General features: G+C 33.7%; 2 protein-coding genes across 9 annotated transcripts in view; both read left to right on the top strand.

The window, feature by feature from the left end:
• Window positions 1–12,847, top strand: part of CACYBP (calcyclin binding protein) — a 753,822-nt gene that overhangs the window by 51,928 nt on the left and 689,047 nt on the right. The gene's annotated exons all lie outside the window — the stretch shown is intronic.
• Window positions 1–12,847, top strand: part of RABGAP1L (RAB GTPase activating protein 1 like) — a 790,617-nt gene that overhangs the window by 104,689 nt on the left and 673,081 nt on the right. For 6 of the 8 annotated variants that reach the window (XM_050767055.1, XM_050767046.1, XM_050767095.1 and 3 more), the window contains one exon: window positions 12,309–12,375. The exons of the other annotated variants lie outside the window; for them this stretch is intronic. In XM_050767055.1, the coding sequence (XP_050623012.1) occupies window positions 12,309–12,375 (67 nt within the window). The remainder of the gene's footprint in view (window positions 1–12,308; window positions 12,376–12,847) is intronic. 8 annotated transcript variants of the gene reach the window in all.

Here is a 12,847-nt window from a genome sequence, read left to right as displayed (position 1 = left end):
ATTTTTAGTAGAGACAGGGTTTCACCATATTGGTCAGGCTGGTCTTGAACTCCTGACCTCGTGATCTGCCCACCTCAGCCTCCCAAAGTGCTGGGATTACAGGCGTGAGCCACCGTGCCTGGCCTATTACTCTGTTTTTACAGATGACGAAACAGAGGTTTAATCAGGTTAAGTAACTTTGGTTACTTGGCCAAAAACTGGTAGAGCCAGGATTTAAACCAGGAGCATCTGATTTCTGAGTGTGTACTCTTAAAGGCTAACCCCAATTAAATCTTGATTATATACTAGGTTTAAAATTAAGCCAGTTTGAAGATAAATGAATTGGTATTCTTTGGTATTTTTCAGCAGAATTTAAAAGTGCGAACTTAGATGTTAGGGCATTCAAGTGATTGCTTAGGAATTTCAAACCCTCAGTGCCTTGGGAGAAAAGCTGATTTGTAGAAGAGAAAGCCAACATTAACAACTAAGAGGAGAAAGCAAGATCATTGTATATGAAATGTGTGAGGAGTGGTAGGCCGAAGCTTACTTATGGAGGGCCTCCAACTGAGATGTTCAAGTTTGTGCACATGAGGTCAGGGTCTTCTGGTGTTCCCAAAACAGAAATGGTGATCATTTCTCTCCCTGACTAGCTGCCATTATTATGGGTTTTGGTATCACAACATACATAAATATTGCAAAAGATTTCTTGCATACGAATACATTGATATGTATTTTTAAAGCCTTGATAGTGTTTAAAATACATTATTACTAGCACTGTTACCTGAATGCATTATTACTAGCACTATTATTTAGCACCCACTTGGATGCTTTGAATAGTTTGCTATGCTCAATAAATATTCTAAAGGTCAGAAAAGAGAAGGGGAAAATTTTTCAGTCTTTGCTGTATTAGTGCTCTGTCTAGTTGATTTTTTTGCCAAGTATTACTTCTTATTTCATGATAAAATGATTCAAGTCAAATAATACCATATACATTTAGAAAATGAGCCTCTTTATTATTCTTTAACATGAAGAGGTTCCAATAATGGTAATTTCAGGCCTTGGAGAAGAGTAATGGGGAGGCAATTTTTGGCACCAGGGTTTTATGTCTGTCCTATCACTCTGTTCTCAGGGGTCTGCCCTCATATTAATACTTGTGCTAACCAGAATGAAGTAGTGATACAGCAAGCAGAATATAATGATTAGAGTTGTTATAAGCACACAACTCAATTTGCAGCGAGTAACATGGGCCAATACTGTTGGAAAAGAAGGATTTTCATGAGCCACTTCTATCTCACATTGATTTGGGGAGATATAATCATTATATATACATTAGAAAAAAAACACATCATTTCTAAAAGGCAGTGATCATATCAGATCATGTAGTTTGATCATTTGGAGAGTTCAGTGATGTGCCTCTTTCTGTAGCAATTTTGCTTCAGTTTTCAGTTTGTGCTTGCTGGCTTGCAGCACAAACTTTATAATGAGGAACTGAAGTGATAAGAACCATACCCTGTAGCATGGGTGATTGATAGTACCTTTCTGTGTGTTATTTTCTTGAGGAAAAGATTTCCTAGACAAGGATTACTGAAAAAATCACCCCGGGACTCTTTTCTTCTTGTGAAACATTTTTTTTTTTTTTTTTTTTTTTTGAGACGGAGTCTCGCTCTGTCACCCAGGCTGGAGTGCAGTGGCCGGATCTTGGCTCACTGCAAGCTCCGCCTCCCAGGTTCACGCCATTCTCCTGCCTCAGCCTCCCGAGTAGCTGGGACTATAGGCGCCCGCCACCTCGCCCGGCTAGTTTTTTGTATTTTTTAGTAGAGACGGGGTTTCACCGTGTTAGCCAGGATGGTCTCGATCTCCTGACCTCGTGATCCACCCGTCTCGGCCTCCCAAAGTGCTGGGATTACAGGCGTGAGCCACTGCGCCCGGCCGTGAAACAGTTTTTTAGTGTGATTTGCCATCACGAAATTTGATGGACAGTAGAATTTGAATTGTTTATTATTTTTGACTGCTCTAACTTCATGTTAGACCATTCTGAGGGTCTTTTGCTGAATTTACTTGGTACTTATTTTTACTTTCGCCTTAGCAAGTTGTTACCGTTTTATTTAAGAAAAAAGTCAAGTTACTGTCTTGAAATTGCCTAGATGTTAGTCTGATTTGGATGTTTTATTCTCTTATGTAAATTAGTACTTTTTAAACTTTCACAGCAAAATAAAGAATTTTGGATGTTCTAATAATTTCTCTTAGAGGATATCATTCTTCCCCTTCCTGAAAATGGGAATAGATGAGTGGGATGACCCATCTTCTGCATAATGTTTGAAAAGCTGCCCTGTGAGCTTATTCACTTGTCCTGTTTGTGTTTTCTTTTAAGGCAGTAGAAAGATGACTCTCTTTTTCCTTAGGAAAACAGGCATTACTTACTTATACAAAAGTACTTTCATTGTTCTCTGTTAATGATTTCATGTGACAATTGATAGAAAGCTATTGGCATTTTCAGGTGAAAAATTTGGGGAGTGGATAATTGGAAGCTTCTACCTGACTCTCAGCCTTTGAAGTGAAACTTGTAATCAGCACAGAATTTTCAGCATCTTTTTATTGCTGGCTTCTGTTGGCATCCAGTCGGGAGAGGTGGCATCATGGTTTAAGTATTAAATGTGGATGTAGTACTATTACCTTTTCAGCATTGTATTTTAAGAAATACTTTTAAAATATGAGCAATGAAAACATATATTGTTGTCTGTAATGTGTTCTCATAAGTTGATTGATTCTAGATGTTTTGGAGCTCATTAAAAAAAAATTCTAGTTTGAAGTAATTGTAGATGCACAGGAAATTGCAATAATAGTATAGAGATGCTCCATGTATGCTTCCCCATTTCCCCCTGTGGTAACATCTTACATAACCATAGTACAGTATCACCGCTAGGAAATTGGCATTGGTACAATTTGCAGACTTCTATTGCAGCTCTTTTTGAATCCTTTTGTAAATCACAGTATATAATATAAAAATTTAATTTGTTGGTTTAAGAAATGTGGATATGTAGCCTGGCTGCTAAGTAATTGGAAGAGATTGGGTGTTTTAACCCTATCCTGTCCAGTTATCATGTTATTGCCCCTTGGCTCCAAATCTGTCCTCTTACCTGATCTGCATTAATGGAGCTTTAAACATTTCTTCTTTGCAGCAAGCACAATATTAAATTATGCCAGTAGAGGGTGTTGCAGGGACACTGCAGGAAGATGGGGTTTCTTTTGTTTCTGATGTGTTACATTTAGTGTTTTCTTGCTCTTGCTACAAGATCCAGGGACATCCAGTGATGCTGTGCTTTTGCTGATGTTTGGTTCAACCTAGCTGTGCAACCAGTGCATGCAGTCCCTCCGTGAGCTCATAGCTTTGGTTCTGTCTCAGTGAGGCCCTTCTACAGCCCTCCTGACACAGACATTGTGTGCCCCAGGCCTCATACCACACTGCCAGTGAGCTGGCTCTGGAAGCCCTGATTTCCTTTGCCCACCTGCCTGCCAGCCTTTGCTGGCTGCAGCCCAGAGGGTTATTTCCTGCTTGCCTGTCGTCCAACTTTGCCTAGGCAGTCCAGCAAACTTCTTTGCTATTCATTGGGCTGTAATCCTACCTTCTCCAGTGAGGTCTGAATACCAGCTTTGGCGAAAGGACCCAACTTCCAAGTTAGTTCTTCCTTATGGTACTCTCCCTTAGCTTTAGGGTTATAATTCTCTTTATAGTTACTCTACTATGACAATTAACAATTCTTTATAGTAATTTCCCCCTGTTTAGATTACTGTGTTTTCTGTCCTAATAGAATCCTGACTTACAGTATCTAATTGAATTAATATCTAATGATATTAAGCCATCCATAAAGTTTCTGATATTTTTCCAGGAAAAACAAAACAAAAAGTGGTTTAGATAATCTTTTTACTGTCACAGTAACGGCAAGGAAAAAACAACTATTTTTTCTACGATATGTTTATTTCCATTCCACGTAGAGCCTTTTTCATACTAAAGCAAGGAACCCTGCAAAGTAGATTATCTTTTATTTACTTTTTTTTTTTTTTTTACAGTGAGTAGGGAGCTAAAGCATATTTTTTTTTTTGCTTTGCTATGAAATCTAGCTTATAATTGGCAACACAAGTATTTGAATCAAGACCATCTTGCTATTCTTCCTAAAGCCTTTTCATTTGACTCTTCTGTATGATTTTTTCTTTCTTTTTGGGGGGCTGGGGGATGTTTACAGGGGTCAGTGTTAAGTTCCTATAAATAGGATATGATTATTTTATTTTATTTCTTTAGTAAATATTGTTTAGTTACTAATATTTTATCCATATTTGTAATAGTAACATAGTTGTTTTATTCCCTTTTAAAGATCTTTGGATCATTTGAAAGGAAGAGGGACTTAAAAATGTTATTTTTTTTTAGTAGGACTTTAGGCAATTAATTAAAAGTTAAATATGTCTTATAGGTGAAATTTTGTGTTTGTACTTTAAATGTTTGATTTTTAAAATCTTCGTATATTTTAATAAATTTACTCATTCTTTTTATTTCCCTGTTATTTTTAAAATTTTTATTTCCTTTTTAAAATTTTATATATTTAGGTGAATTATTTCATTATTCCACTGTACTACAGAAAACTTAATTCTTTTATAATATGAAATGTCTGTGCTTTTAAGGGTAATTTTCTACTTGTATACTATATTTTATTCCATTTTGCCATCTCAAAGACATCGTTTGAGCAGTCTTTCTTCTACCACACTTGCTTGTTAGATTAGCCCATCCAGTCTCATGACTTTAAATATATCTATAAGTGGATGATTCCAAATGTTTATCTCTGACCTGTTGTCTCCAAACTTACATATTCAACAACTTCAGATCTTCATCTGGCATCTCAAAGTTAATATGTTCAAAAATCAAACTAAAAAATCAAGTTTGACACCATCCCAAACTTGTTCTTCCCGTAATTTCTCACAGTCTTATTAATTTTTAACTTGATCTTTCCAATTACTGTGGATGAAAAATTTGGCATTTTCAACTCATTTTTCTCTCACTCTACATCTAATTCTTCATTAAATCATATTAGTTCTACTTCCAACTGTGTGAAGAAAGATAAAACTCTAGAGGAAAGGAATTAAATAAAAAATACAAATAGAATTGGGAAAAAATGTAGACTGTAGATAAAAGAAAAAAATTAGAAGAAAAACAAAAGAAATGACAATCGAGAGAAAAAGAAACAGGAACTCCAAGTCAAATTGCTAGGATTCTTATTTTATCAAAAGTTAATGTAGGTGCTTTTGCTGTAAATTTTCTCATTAAATTGAATTCATCATTTTTTGCCCATGTTTGGTTCAACCCTATCTACATGTGTTTTATGAGTGATAATCAGGAATCAGTAGCCTGTAAAATCAGCCTTTGTGAAGGAGAAAAATGGACTTTCGTTAATTAGCTGTAGCTATACAGGGGAAGATACTCCTTTTCTTTATGCTTTTAGATGTTTTTGAATTGTGTTTACAAGTATATTCAATTGAAAAAATACTTGTAAATTAGCACCCGTTTATTTTGATGCATATATCTAGTATCTGCAAAAGTCCAAATAATGTATCACTATCTGAATGTCCTGCATTAGTCTTACTGAATGGAAAAGCAAAATAATTGATTTTAAATGTTTTAAGCAGGGATTAAACCATGTCAGACTTTGAAATTTACTGGTTTTCTTGTTATAATCATTTTAAATATGTTTTAAAATCTGACTGTAGCTAAGTTCTCATTTTGTGTTTGAAGGGAGTTAGTAAAAGTACTCATATTTGGTGGGAGGATGGCTTGAATCAGGAGGTGGAGGTTGCAGTGAGCTGAGCTTGTGCCACTGCACTCCAGCCTGGGTGACAGAGCCGGAGCCTTTCTTTAAAAAAAAAAATGAAGAAAGAAAACACTCATATTTGAGTTATTCTGCATTTTAAATTTTGACCCTTTATTAATGTGAGAATTAATGGGAACATTATTGCTAAGGAGGGTTTTTTTTGTTTTTGAAATGTATTCAATGAAAAGTTTTAAAAACATTGACCTAAAAGTATTCTTTTTTCTGTATGTTATTTTCTCTGTACTGGTATTTTTTTTTTTTTTTTTGAAATTTATGGGTTGAAAATTTTAAAAAATTGACCTAAAATATTTTTCTTTTATAGCCTGTCTGTATGTTAAATTCTGTATACTGGTAGCAGCTCTATGGCAGTCCTAAGATCTATTTTAGGTTATTTTTTTTTCCTGGTGGTTTTTCCTAGTGTTCTAGGAAATCTAAGATAGTTGGTTAGTTAGATACATAGATACATAGATAGATAAAACTATTTCCTACCTGATGAATGAAAAGAGTAACCAATTTTTAAATCTCTCTTGCTGGTAAGTGTAAATCCTACTGGAGAGACTTCTTCCTATTACTGATATCACTGAAGTTACTAGAGTGAAATTTTTAGGATAAATAGCTATGGAGTACCCTCATCTGGGTTTGAATCTTGGCTTTACAGTGATCTTGGTCAAGTTATTTAACTTCTCTGTGCTTCAGTTTCCAATTTGTAAATTGCGAATAAAACTTACCTCTTAAGATTGTGGGGAGAAGATCAGCTAGTAAGTGTTCAAAATAATGCTTAATAAATGCATGCTATTATTACTATTAGTGGTACTATTACAATAACCACAGTTAAAAATTTAAGACTATTGGTCTTTTGTGAATGATAATCAGGAGTAAGTAACTTGCAAAATCAGAGTAGACTGCCACCGTCAGAAGGCAAAATCTTGGCTAGAGTTCTTTAGAACCTATGTGTATGTACAGGCAGTCCTTGCTTTGTAGTTATGGTATACATTATTTTCTCTTACCGTGGTTCAGTTATAACACTAGTCTCCCAACCACGAGGTTCAAATTTCTGTTACCATAGTATATTAACAGAGTAATTGCATATCAAACTCGGCTATTCAGTCCACAAGTCACGATATACATACATGATTAGTGACCAATCATGTCACTTCTTCCAAAGTCTGTTGGTGATTGGTCACTGTGTATCTGTTATTCACTTTACTTTCAGATAGCAAAGTATGTGGTTGTGTTGCCTCTTTGTCTCTGGTAGTAAATCCATTTGACATTTTACAAAAATAGATAATCCAAAGAGGAAATTGGCCAACAAAGATAACAGTGCTACAAAGAAATGAAAAGTCATAATGCTGAAAGTGAAATTGCATGTAATTTTAGAAGATGCACAGTCTTAGAAGATTTCAAAATGACAACAGCAAAATGAAGACAGGTTGACACCTAGGCCTGTTTAAAGCTGTGATATGAATCATATTGAAAAAGTATGATGAATTTAAAAAAATGATAAAATCACTCCAACATCGTTTAGTTTAAGTTTCACTAGGAACAGAAAGCTGCTTATGGTTTAACTGGAGCATATACTTCTGCTTTGGATTGAAGACTAATACACAAAAATTCCAATCAGTTTTGCTAGCATGTCAGCCAAAATATTGAAGTTAGATGCCACATCAAAAGGAAATAGTAATTATAAAGAGACTGGAAATTATGCAATTTCTTTATCTCAATTTTGGGAGAAATATGACATAAAGCATGCAGTTGAAGGCATCATTTCAGGGAGCAACAATGAATATTATGTCTGTAGTATAGCAAAACTTTTACTTCGCTATAGAAGTACGTTTGCAGGATCTGAATAGGACATGTATGGAGATGTAGGAGAAATAGCTGTCTGCGGGAGTGCTGACACTGTTGCTATTCAGTGGACTCTACATATGCAGCCAGAGGAGCTTTGTGAAGATGAACTTATCAGCGTAAATAAGGAAAGTGGTTGTGATGAAAAGGATGAATGTTCCAGGGGAAATGACTCTGGCGAATTTTTCACATTAAAGGAACTCTCGGAGCTATTTCACAACACTGAATATGCAAAGGATAAAGTTTGGAAGCTAATCCAAACTTAGAAAGGAATATGACAACTTGCCAAGATAGAAAAGATACTTTGTATTGTAAATTGTATGAGAAGGCAGCAAGCACTCTTCAATATATTCTTGATAAGTTTTTTTCAAATAATTAAAATACTTTAATTTTTGTGCTTCAAACAACGAAGTGCTAAATAAATAATAGTTTTACTTTTTAACAATTGTCCTGTACATTTATAACTGAAAATAAGAGAGTTTTTGAAGTTTGGACAAAAATTTTTAAGGGTTACTGAAGAATCATAATTTTTCCCTTTGAAAATATGATCATTTTATATACAGTTTTAGCTTATATGTTTATTTTTATGGTTCTACACCACCGTACATAGTGACAAATGCCTGTGTATCTTTATCTACTTCAGTCTTTTTAGTAAGGGAAATAACAGTCTCATTGACACAATAGAAGATTTGCCCAATTATCTTTCTGCTTTAGCCCCTTTGGGGAGACTGAGATTCCAACTTTTATGAAATTATTTAGTTTTAGTGTTTTGCATAAAGTTTTGAAAAACTATGATTACATTATAGATTTTCTTATTTGCAGTTCTGTTTTCCCCTTAATTTTCTTTTTTTTTTTTTTGACAGTAACTGTTTATTGCTTGCTTACTCTGCAACAATGCTTCCTAGAATAGTGTTTCTCAGTTCTTGTGAGATACAATTTTTGCTCCTTGATTTATACAAGTACATTTATACTAGTTGGGTAATGATCTAAGTTTTAATATTTGTTTTTTAAATTATACTTTAAGTTCTAGGGTACATGTGCACAACATACAGGCACTGTCACTTTTTCATTTTTAATAATAAAAGTACAGCAAGAGACAGTGTTCTTGTCCTCTCTCTCTCTCTCCTTCCCTACCTTCCATTTTTATCTTCATGGAGATATATATAATTCCTAATGATTTGATAAGCTAAAGGTAAAAGTTTTTAAAAAATTAGTTTCATATTGCAGGACATTAATACATCTGTTTTTCTCACTTTTTCCTGCAATTAAGTCTAAAGTGTATTAGTGATATGGAGTTTTTGGTATTTGTTCTGGTGGTTAACTTGGTGTTAAAAGCTGCTTAAAGTTCTGTTTTGAGTAAACACTAAGTACTACTATGAAAGGCAGAGCTTTCTCTTATTAATGATAATGGTAATTATAATAATGACTTCTAATTATCAACCGCTTTATAGCTTACAGTGCACTAAAACCGTGAGTTTTTTCATGTCAAGTTTACATTGACGTAATCAACATGAAAGCAAGTATTTGTACTTCAGAAATGTGGAAAGTGAGACTTTGAGGTTTGTGATTTGCCCAGGGTCACTCAAGGAGTTTACAGTTTTTTACTGATAGCCCTTGGCAGGCTGAAATGTAAAAGACCATATAGTTTTGTAGTGATAGACATGGGCATGAATCACAGTCCTGTAACTTAGTAGCTATGTGGCTTTGGGCAAAACCATTGTTTTTGAAAATCAGTTTTATCATTTGTTATATGAAGGTTGCTTTGAAATTTAAATGCAGCAGTATAGTAGAGCCTGGCTTAAAGTTAAGACATTCAATAAATAATATCCACTACTATGATAATAATTGATATAATAGCATCATCATCAGCTCATTCTCAGGAGGTTGATTTCAGTTTTTGAGTGAAATCAGCTAGCTATTCACTCTATTATAAATTATGTTGGATGTCTCTTCTATACTTTGTTAATATTGTGTACTTACAGGTATTTTAGAACTAACAATATCAGATTCTAATTGCCTATTTACTTACTTTCCCCCCACTATACTGTAAACTCCTTTAGAAAATAGGTGGGATAGCAGTTTGCTTTTTACCTTATGAGTTAATAAGAGACCGTTGAATGCTTTGAACTCCCCAGTGAAACACTTAATACTCCCATTAGGTGTTAGTGTTACTAATAATATCTATCTAATTTCTGACACATTATTCTTAATAGATCTTGCTGGCCTCCATAGGAATCCTGATGTGCTTTAATGAAGTGTAATTTTGAAAATGACTAATACAGCTTGACAGAAAATAATTATGTAATTTAAGTGCTTAAAGTTCATGTATTACACTTTTCCTGTTTGCTAGAAGAGGGAGCTGAGTCCCAGGGGATTAGGTGCTTTCTCTAAGGTCATGCTGGTTGGTGGCAGGCCTTTTTTTTTTTTTTAATACAAGCCAGGAAAAGATTAGTGCATTAAAGATTATCAAAATAAGATGATGAGTATTGCTACTTAAGAAAAATCCAAACCTCTAAGGCTCCTTTTGCAGTACAATGTAATATAGAAATATTATGCTAAGAAAATGTGAGATTTCATCTGTTTTATCATTCACCTGGAAGTGCTTGAGAAAAAAATGGCATTATACTTTAACTTTTATTATAGCCATTAGAGATTACAAAAGGTAGGAGGGTGGGAGAGGGGGGTGAAGGTTAAAAGATTACCTGTTGGTTACAATGTTCAGTCTTTGGGTGATAGGTACTCTAAAAGCCCAGACATACTTTAACACTACATAATGTATACATGTAAGAAATCGACACTTGTAATCTGTATGCCTATAAAAATAAAAATTAAAAAAAATATTTTTCTGCCTTAAAAAACAAAAAATCCTTTAAATTTTAAAAAAGAACAGAAAGAAAGAGAGTATACATTCCAAACTGTTAGCATTGTTTCCTAAGGAGGCTGAGAGAAGGGAGAACTTATTTTTTCTTTACATACTTTGGTAATTTTTAACTTATTATGGTGACTATATAATGGGTTTGTAATTTAAAGCCTATAATATAGAACATTGTTCTTAAAACAAAAAAAATTAGAGATGCAAGCTGAAGCAAAGTATGTAAGGATGTGTGAGATAAATCTGTTCTCACTGACCTGACTTTTTAGAGCGACCAAATTTTATTTCTAAAAAAGAATTAAATTTTTATTCTTCCTTAGCAAGAATTTAGGACAGTAGTATAAGAAATAGTACAGTGAATTGCATGATTAATTATCATTTAATTTGTGTAGACAGTGTTTATTACAAGAATTCATAGGAGAGAGATCATAGCAGTATATAGTTGAAATTATGAATACTAGAGTATAATTATTTCTCTTGTAGATTATATTTTTTGTTCACTGTATTTGAAAAGTTATCTTCAGAGCTTACCAACTTTAGCTTTGCTATGTACCTGATCATTTTTGGGGGCCAGAAGGAAGCCTTGAGCAAGTCATCCTCAAGCACTTATAGGAAGTATATATTTACTCCTTACTAAGCTTACATTTGGACAGGACCAGTGATCTTGCTCATGTAAGCATTAGCCATGATACTAGGAGAGTAAACCTTTAAAAAACAACAAGGATCAGAATCACAGCTGAGTGGTTAGCTGCCACTACTTTGAAATTGAAAAAATCTTATGTTTAATGTAGTTATATTTTTTACCCTTTCTATAAATTATTACACAGCATATCTTAAAATTTTGGGAAGCTACAATAAAAACATTCTTGTGTGTGGGTATGCGTTGTTGGCAGAGGGACCCTGTGGACAGATTACATTGCTTCTCAAGTTATGGGACCTATAATATAGCAATATGAATTTGAGTAAATTGCTTAACTTCTCTGGACTTCACTTTGCTTACATGTAAAGTGGAGTTAATAGTAGCTAACAAACATAAAAATCTTCAATTTAGCTGAATTTTAGAGCTTATGCAAATCCTTTACAAATAAAATGGTAGTGTTGATGGGATTCCTAGAGCTTCTCTGGCATCAAGAAGCACAGAACAATATTAAATAGTTAACAGTGTATTAATAATATGTTGGATATGATATCTTCACTAATAGCACATTTAGTAATAAAATTTGTATAACTTTTTTTTTAAAACAGAGGATATAGTATTAACATGCTACTTAGTGAACATGACTGTGGAGGGCCAGGGTAATAGTTTGCTTTCTTTTAAATCTGGTTGGATGCAAAGAAAGCATAGTGTCATCTTCTTATTTTTAAAAACCTCCTTTTTGGTTTAACTGGGTTAATGGACCTATATGTTTGGAATAAGTCTAAGGCAAATACAATCTCTTATCTTCCTAGAAACTAATTTGTTTCTCTGTACCATATTTTCTTTCAACGAACGATTTATGGCCACTTTTATGGCAGTTTCTTATCATTGGTAATCTTTTATGTGCAAATAAAGATCTGGAAATTTATATGACTTATTTCTGTGTGATTTTATTGTGTATCTTCATAAATACTTATTTCTAGTGTTCTTAGAAAAAAACTAAAGCTTATTATAAATACAGAGCTCAGATTGTATAGTTATTGTAAAAAGGCTTTTTGCTCACTGGGCTTCTATATATTCTTGATACCTTATTTCTCCTTTTTTCCCCCAATATTTTCAGATGTTTTGGAATGTTATTAAGCCCAGGTCGAAACGTGAAGAACAGTGACATGCATTTACTGGATATGGTAATGATAATCTTAAGCACCTTAACCAAGTATAGATGATAGTTATTTTATATTTTACAAGTATTTTCTGTTTACAAATTTTGTCATATTGTCAAAATTATTTCTTGCAGCTGTGTGATAGTAATAATTAAATTTGGAAACACATACTTAAAATTGTGAAAGAGGAATTCAGGACAGTTTCCACCAAAACAGTCATATGCAAGTTGAAAGCAAATAAAAGGATTGTGTTATGACAATGTCCATTTATTTTTTTGGCTTCTTAGAAAGATGTTTTTTCTTTGAACCTGTAGTAACAAGTACATAATTATAACAAGCATCTCCAGAGTGAATATGGTGCCTTTCATTTATTTTAATGCCCTGCTATTAATTTGAGTTCGTGACGGATACTTTTGTTTTCTTTAAAGTGTTTCCCTTTCTAAATTTCTTCTTGATTACCTGTCTTTAGCAAAGTACGTTTATTCTAGGAGTAATA

This window comes from Macaca thibetana, chromosome 1 (assembly GCF_024542745.1).
Source record: "Macaca thibetana thibetana isolate TM-01 chromosome 1, ASM2454274v1, whole genome shotgun sequence".
Lineage (NCBI taxonomy): Eukaryota > Metazoa > Chordata > Mammalia > Primates > Cercopithecidae > Macaca > Macaca thibetana.
The sequence above is the reverse complement of the archived record's forward strand: the minus strand, read 5'-3'. Positions and strand labels throughout refer to the sequence as shown.